General features: G+C 38.2%; 1 protein-coding gene across 1 annotated transcript; it reads left to right on the top strand.

The window, feature by feature from the left end:
- Positions 1-1,135: 1,135 nt before the first annotated feature.
- LOC105333632 (uncharacterized) lies at positions 1,136-8,678 on the top strand. Its single transcript, XM_011436696.4, has 4 exons — positions 1,136-1,574; positions 3,019-4,408; positions 5,942-6,092; positions 7,565-8,678. The coding sequence occupies exons 2-4, from the start codon at positions 3,527-3,529 to the stop codon at positions 7,669-7,671; spliced, it is 1,140 nt and encodes a 379-aa protein (XP_011434998.3). The 5' UTR covers positions 1,136-1,574; positions 3,019-3,526; the 3' UTR covers positions 7,672-8,678.
- Positions 8,679-8,687: the final 9 nt, after the last annotated feature.

The raw sequence follows: 8,687 nt of genomic DNA, 5'->3' as shown, positions 1-8,687 counted from the left end.
CAGATCATGTCAAGGAGTAACGATCACACAGATATCTAGGGGATGGGGCAAACATGTTATCTGCTCAAACTCGCCTCCCCAGTTCTAGTTGCAAACATACATGTATAGGAAAGAACAAAAGTTTTTTGGAGAGGGGTTACATACATGTAGGATTTGTCTGTTACCTAATTGAATTTTTTAATAAAAAATGTTTAAATTAATATTAAGTCTACAATCATTCAATATGTATCGCATAGACATTTATTATTTTAAATGAATAAAACCAACAAGTTTATTTTTACATACATGTATATTTATTACCCCCCCCCCCCCCCACACACACACACACATGTACACTCATATATACATAGACAACTATGTTTATATAACTATAATAACTATAGAACACTCCTATGGATATTATATTTCAGTAAGACGACACATCTTGTATTCTGTAGGACCTTGTGTATGTTGGACGATCCAAGAGCATTGGTTCCTGACAGTTGGAACAAAGCTGATGTTGCAACACTGACTAATTATGGGTAATTTCGTTGGAATCTTTGTCTGCTTCCTGAAACACATCGTATCGAGATGGCAGATGAAAGGAGCAGCAGAAAGTCCCAATTATCAAACTTCTAATATCGGAGAGAGATATATAGTGGCGGGGGGGGGGGGGGTGTTATAAAAAACGTAATATACGAAGGGGTAGAAATTCTCTATCTTCTTCAGGATAAATATAAATTCCTCGCCCACCACAGCATATTCTTCTAATTCTCGAAGTTCTTGACATTTTTTGAAGGGGCAATTTGTATAAGAAATATCTACAATCAAAATAATACGAATAATTGCTGTCATAACTTCTCAAAAACTGAACGGATTTAGGGATAAAGCCATTTAAAAAGTATTGTCCGAAGAAGAATATATCTGCACATTGTTTTCCTAACGCCCCCGGTGTTTTTGTATACAAATTACTTATTATTCAATGGCCTCCCTCGGTGATGCGTAGGCAATTATTGTACTAAGGAAATAATTAGAACAAAATTTTAATTAGATTTGACAAGTCTACTACTCTTCCCTGGGTCGTTTCATGGAGTTGACCCAAGCCGTAAAATTTCTAGAGTATGTGCCAAAGCCTTCAAGAGAATTGTTTAAAATTGATTCAGATCTCAACCAACGCTAGATTGAATGTGACCCAATTGGTGGTTTATATTTGACATAAAATTATCCACCCGGTAAACATCTGAGATATTTTATCTACTATACCTTTAATGGGTAATGTTTATTTTAAAAGTCCACTGGAACTAGCGCTTGGCCAGAATGTATAAATACATGTAGTTTTAACACGTTGGATGAGGATTTAGGTTCCTTACAATAACCCGTCCGGTACAGAGTGATTGTAATCCTATCCGATTACAGGGAGGAAAAAAACGAGAGATTGTTTTTTCGTGATCCAGAAAGGAATGTACATTTTGTTGTGATAGTACTTTCGCAGATTCCCACTAAACCTGGTTAATCTGTTATTGATTGTAAGGAGATGTGTAGAAGTCAGACAACAATCCGACATTTTCTGAAACCCTGGCTGTGAGCTGTACACGGTGAGTTAAACTCTCTCTCTCTCTCTCTCTCTCTCTCTCTCTCTCTCTCTCTCTCTCATTGATGAGATTACCACGTTCTCTCTCTCCCCTTTGTGGATAAGAAGATACTTAAACTTGTGATACTTAAACACAGTGATCAGTTAAAAACGAAATCTCTCTCTCTCTCTCTCTCTCTCTCTCTCTCTCTCTCTCTCTCTCTCTCTCTCTCTCTCTCTCTCTGAGCAGAAATATAAACATTCTCTCTCCTTCTGCAATAGAACGATTATTTACAGGTATTTGGTCAAATGGACAGTAACTTGGTTTATTTTGCTCGATAACATCATTGCTTCTGAATACACATATTACTTTCTGTGCAAGTAGTGTTGCTCTTCGAAGCATGAAAGTAAACAAATTACCGGTATACAAACACAAGAACAGCAGTTCAGACTTTGCGTCCAAGGTGTGATAATTTTTTTGACACACGTTTTAAATTATTTTTGGGGGAATTATGCTATTTTTTGCATTAAACTAACAGCCTTTTTCATTAAGGTCAGTGTTCAACCAATAGCAGAAAAAACTTTCAGGCCTGCGTTTTTCAAATAATATATTGCTCTTTATACATGTAAATAAGCTACCAAAACTTTTAAAATTCATACCAGCTAAAAATACATACGTGCATGTGAATTTGAATAGTATGGAATGTATAAACGTAACATGTTTAACACAGAGCCTTTACACAGGCCTTTATCATATGAATGACTTAAAAAAAAACATCGACTCCATTTATCCCTTCATTTCTTATTTTATTATCACTTAATTATAGTATATCAAACTCATATTCTAAGTTCATTTGAAATAATATTTCTTAAACTTTTGTTATCGGTAAGTTTCCAATATACCGAGAAGAAAACAAATTAAGGTTATTCGTAACCCACCTGTCGCACTAACATTCTTTTGCCAATAACCCTAATTTCATTATTTTTTTCGCTTTGAAATTCACATGCCACAAGATCAACATGCGTCTACTCCCCGGGGTCTCGGGCTATTAACATTCGTTAATTTATAACAACTACAATGCATACTTATAAAGGGGTGGACGGGGATCAATGGTGCCCGGTTATCTAAGGAATCGGAAAGTGACGTAACTTTCCGTAATACGTCGCCGAGAATAGCCCATGTTGACATTCATTTGCATGGTCCGCTACCCATTAGAGAATTAGCACATAATAGTCTTTCAGAAGTTGAACCCTTGTAATAATGACAATGTGTGCCTATGTAGCTTGATACTGCACTCCGAGGGGAAAACAATCCAGGACTCGGAATTTCCAGTGTGATATTTGATTCGTCTCTAACACTGTTGCGCCATGGAGATATGACAGCAACAATCAATACTATAACTGCCTGCTCAAATCAAACTAAGGATATTATTTGACAATAACCAATGCTGCAATTTTCTGTGTTTCAGATATTTGGTTGGTACTGTGTCATACAGCTGCGGGCTCCAGAGGCGACCCGAATCAATTAAGTTAATTGGGTTCCTTGGAATTACATATAACGCTGAACGACAGCTAATGTTGCAGAGAAGAGGAATCGCCAGACTCCAACCAGAAGAGGGGGGTGTTGTTAGATGAGGGATGATTAGCGATATATTCCGTGTGTGTGTGTGTACTGCTTATCATTAACATAATGTAAAAAAAGAAGAAGAAGAGAGGTGCTCCATTCTCCTACGGATGCTTCTGTGTAGCGTTGTTGTAGAAACAAGAAAAACAAAATATATGCACTCATTTTTCGCCTCTGATCTGAAAGCGATTTCTTCTGTATTTCAACGGAGCTAACATCAAAACGCCTGTTCACTGAATTCTATCTGATGTGGAGTTATTTATGGGATATTGGTAATCCTGGATTTGATTATATTTTTGCTGAAAGACAACGTCTATTGGGACCGTTGATTGATATAACTCTATTTCATCAGGATGGGTGATTTCGATGATTTCGATGACAAGGATCTATTTTCGGGCACGTTCGATTTGTTAGAGGACATCAAATCCGCGGGTTATGATTTAAGGAAGTCGAAATTCTTCAACACACCTATCGAGAAAATATTCGATTCTCCATTTTTCACTCGAAACAGAAACCGAACTCGTGGGGAATCGTCAACATCGAGATTTCCAAAGTTCTCGTCGAATTCGTCGAAAAAATCGACCTCGACAACAGAATCTTCAGAGACAGATTCTGGAGACGAAATTTTCAACTCGAAATCTTTTCGGAGATCGGATTCGACCTACTCCACGTCTAGTCATGACACCACAAGTTCCGGGGAGACGGTTTCGGACGCTTCGTCAACACGAAGTAATCCGAGAAAAGTCAACATCACTCGACAAATTCCTGTGCAGCATTACGTCACGTCAAATAAAAACTTTAAATCCGGGTTATCAAAAACACACGAAAAAGATTTTACCGGAAATGAAAAACGTTCAGTACCACATGAGTTGTACACGCAATTAGAAAATGAGTTAAACGAGAGAAGACCACAGTCCATGTCTCCCAAACCAGAGGAACGTGTATTGTATATGAACACTGGCTCAAATTCTAGGGGCTTTCGCAGTAAATCTACCGACTTACAAAATATAAATGAAAGTGATTCGAATCAGAAAGACAGGAGATCGGTTCCTCCGGAGCTGTGTAACGTTAGGAGATATGAACAGTCCAAAAGTCTTCCGGATGTCTTGAGGACAGACCGGATGTCGTTGCCTCCAAATGTTCCAAAGGTGGGGTGCGAAAAGGGTGAACAACCGTCTTGGGACGAAAGACAGGGGCGTATAGAGGGTGCCTTAAAGTGGCTGAGGTCTGAACTGGTAAGCCTATTTTACGCATTTGTTGTTTGATGGATCACAACTAACAACTGTTGGACTTTACAAACATAAATCAATACGAGTTTTTTTTTTCTCAAGCAATATCATTACAGGAATAAGGTGGAAAAGGAGGGGGGGGGGGTTAAATGTTGATATCTTTTCAAATAAGGAAGTAAATTGATCAACAGAATGGTTATTCCATATTTACAAATTCGTAAAATTAAAGGAATTTTAAAGACCAACCCTCCCTATTTCTGTGATTACAAAATAAACCGGTTGCGGTGTGTAAATAAATGTATCACATTTCAGTTTCGTTTTCATTTACATGTTCCACCGAAGTGTCATCTACCCGTAGATGTCAGTCTTCAAAATTAAGTAAATCTCCGGTGTTAAATACGCCAACAATAAGTGTTGGAGTTGACACCTGTTATTCACATAGAAAAAGAAACTGATCCACAGGGTTTCGCAACATGATGTTATATTTTATCTGGATGAGGAGCGTGACGTGAGCGCTGTCCTAATCGTACAGTGTATCACGGTATCACTCGATCTCTTGGCGGATCCCCGACCCCATTCATTTAACTCAATGAAATACACCGTAAAGTAGATTCTATATCTGAACTTCTCTCTATTTTATTACAATGATTTATCTATAAGGGAAATATCAAATTGAGAGTTTTATGACTTGTAAGCTGTTCAGCGCGTCCCCAGTTCACCAAACGTCTTCAGTTGATAGGTGTGTATCGCAGCAAGTGTTACGGCTTTGAACGCACGCCAATCTGATCACGTCAAGATTCCACTGATAATTCAGAAGGATTTCCCCCACCACCCCTCCTTGTTCTAGCTTACACCGACCTTGTTCATTTGACTTCATATCTCTTCCATTTTGTTTGGAGATGGCATTGTGTTAAAATGACATAACACAATCAACAAAGAGAAGTTGTTAGACTCTCGCGTGCTTTTTGGCACCCAGTCTCAATATTACAGCTGAGTGGGTAAACACGTTGTTTGCCGGGGACATAAAATGCTTTCTTTTGAAAAAAAAAAACTATAAATAGGCAAATTGGGACAGATGTTTTGCACAGCAGTAACCTATTTACATAGCATTTCTATAGCTTGGAGATTTAATTGCATTTTCAATTTTCCAAAACAGTCGCGCGACTCCAGCCATTTTTTTTTTCAAGCTTAAAAAATACATTTAGTCTTTTTTATTGCCGACATCAATATAAACATGATAAACAAAACAAGGTTGCTTTAGCTTTTGATTATTTTTTTTCTAATTAAGCAGAGCTCGAGTAAACATGAATTTAATTTCACATAGGATGGTAAATGTACAAGGGTGGTGTCGGAGGCAATTTTATTTCAGATATCTACTTTTTGTTTTCATTTTTACCTATGCGCATTAAAATATGTGTGATTCAAAAAAGGAATGTCAAAAGACATTAACATACAAATACATTATTATTTCGCTTCTTTCTGTAAAGAACGCTTTACCGGTAATTATTATCGATAATATTTGGTATCCCTATATTTCAGGGTCTACTACGGGCCCAGGACAAGGTTCTTCTGTCTCAGCTGAAGCGATGCCAGGACACGATAGAGGTGATCAAGAAGCAGCGGTCCGAGGAGATGGAGGACGGGGAGGAGGAGGAGGAGGAGGGTCACTGGGAGGACTGGGAGATAGCAGGTAAATCACTGACAGCGTACCAATCGTCCGCGCGGGATGGGGGGAGAGGGGATGGGGTATTTTCAGGTATAAATAATGTATATCCCACTGTCCGGAGGGAGGGGGGCAATGGAGATCGCAGGTAGTGAACAGGTGTACCCACTGGCCTGTGGGTAGGTTATAATAGGTTAACAGCTGTAGCGTCACGCTGGGGGAGGGGGGAGGGCTGGGAAATATAGTGAAACAGCTGTAGCCACCAACTGGGGGGGGGGGGGGGAGGGGGGGTTGCGACAGTTCAACATATAGGTTGATGTGCGGATCTGAATCATGTGCGGATTCAGAAAAAAATTGTCCAAGGGGGGGTGGGGGGGGGGGGTGTCCAAGGAACAATGGCCATGGTGTTTGTCATGGGGGTCCAATGCTTCTATTTGGTAACTTAACAATGTGAGTTGAAGGAGTCTGTATCCCCCCCCCCCCCCCAACCGATCCGCACATGATCAATGGGATTATTTGAGGTACATATTCTAGCTAGCTTAATTAAACTGAACGTTATCTGAACTAGATTCATCTCAATCACAATTAAGTACACTGTAAATCTGTAACTGAACTAGATATCAAACATAAGTCAGGAAGATTCATCGTAAGCTGTGGGTAAGGCTCTCCAGAATCTCTGGTATGCCATGGTAAGCAAATTTTAATTAAAAGTTAGCTGTAATACATAGATCCTCAAAAATGCTCTTACTATATCTCTCCCCACTTCAAAGCATAATTAACTGGACAGGAAAGTTATGTTTACATTAGGCCATCAACTCCAAGGCTGAGAGGTCAATAAATTGAACATTCTCTCATCATTTTTACCAGAGATCTCTCATAAAGTTCCGTGTTAATATGATATTTGATACACTGCCAGATGATATTCTGACTGGGTATGAGATTTATGAGCTAGTGGTTTTCTTCCAGCTTTCCTTGCTATTACCTGTAATGAACAATGGCAGATCATGCACACTCATATTTTCTCCCCCACTCCCCTTCCAACTACAAGTAGGGTTCAGTGAAAGATCTCAGCCATGTGTTATGTCATTTAGGTTCTTGTACATTCCAATGCACATTAAGCTATTCCGACTGAGTAATTTTCTACACTGTGAACCACAGCATTCCTAATGACTAGCAATATTCTTACAATCTAATTAACATTGAAAAATTCTTGATATTTTCAGAATTTTACCAGAATATAAAAAAATATAGATTGAAAATAATGCTGTTTCAAGATAGCAGATGCATTTCAATAGCTACTTTTTTTTTCTTGTTCGTGATAATAAATTTGTAATTGTGCCACTGCATACAGCCTATTTATACACAGCAAAAAATACCATATGTTAGACGAAGAATAAAAAAAAACAACTTTGTTTTTTAGCAACAGCATAACACTTTTAAGCATTGTTGTTACAAGCTACCAGTACTAGTATCTTAATGCATCTATTGATCCTTTTCAGAGTTTGACAGGAGGTGTAAAGAAGGGGAGATAATTGATGACCTTCCTCCATCTTGTAATGGAAAGACATTAGATATTTCACCTAATGTGGCAGAAGTAACTTCCTGATATCAGCCCAACACATAACATCGCTGTCATCCGAGACAAGTTCCTACCGCAACGGCATGCCACTGCTGCTTAAACAACCAAAAGTGTTCATCTGCCAGAAAAATCAATGAGAAGCCCCCTGTTTCTAAAGAACAAAGTGTTCATCATCTGTTGGTGCATACCAGACAATTCTTAGTGGAGCACTTGAACGCAAAAGTTTTAACATGCAACAAGCTGTATTTGGTTTAGGAGAGTCATGGACGAGGAGTCATCATTCACTCCATCCACGCAGATGTTGGGGAAAATGACAGGTCATGTGATTGATGGACGGCGAGGAGGGAAGCACTTGTTGCAGGGATTTCTAATTCATGAAGAAACCATGGGAATCCATAAACTTAAACCAGTATCTGTATGATGCCTATCACACAGTGCATGTTCATAGAGCGCAAGTCAATTTGGTGCAAAAGTGTTAAAGCTCTAAAGGCATAAAGGGGTGAATTTTAACCCATCAACAGGAATTATTGGCAGTTACCATGACAAACTATTCTTTTTAATGACATAAATCAGGAATTTTAATATCTCTGTTAAAATAGTCATAAATTCATAACTTTTGCAGCATACCATAATTGTGCCAAATATTTAAAACCATTATAATACTCAAGAGAAGTTACTTCATATTTCAGTGCCAATCTGCACACTTAAAGCACACAATCTTTTAGTTGCTTCTAGTTTTCCAAATGACAAAACTTGATTAACAGCAACACATAATTTTAATAAGTTTTTATGTTAATGAGATGCTTAAGATCATATGTCATCAATGTTGCTTAATTGTTTTCCATATAGCAGTCCAAAGAGGGCATGAATAATTCTTGGACTAGCTTTGCTTTATTGAGACACAGTACATGCATTGTCTGTTTTATTTCTCAACAAACTCTAAAAGAGTTTTATTTGTTATTTAAGAATGGAATGTTTAAACCCCATTTTCTATTGCATAGAAAAGATACAATAAAAATGAAAAAACAAATTAACATCATGAG

This window comes from Magallana gigas, chromosome 5 (assembly GCF_963853765.1).
Source record: "Magallana gigas chromosome 5, xbMagGiga1.1, whole genome shotgun sequence".
Taxonomy (NCBI): Eukaryota; Metazoa; Mollusca; class Bivalvia; order Ostreida; family Ostreidae; genus Magallana; species Magallana gigas.
The sequence above is the reverse complement of the archived record's forward strand: the minus strand, read 5'-3'. Positions and strand labels throughout refer to the sequence as shown.

Coding starts and splice junctions, on each gene's coding strand:
- LOC105333632 (XM_011436696.4), top strand. CDS start 3,527: ATGGGTGATTTCGATGATTTCGATGACAAGGATCTATTTTCGGGCACG. Junction 4,409..5,941: donor AGTGGCTGAGGTCTGAACTG/GTAAGCCTATTT, acceptor CCTATATTTCAG/GGTCTACTACGGGCCCAGGA. Junction 6,093..7,564: donor GGAGGACTGGGAGATAGCAG/GTAAATCACTGA, acceptor GATCCTTTTCAG/AGTTTGACAGGAGGTGTAAA.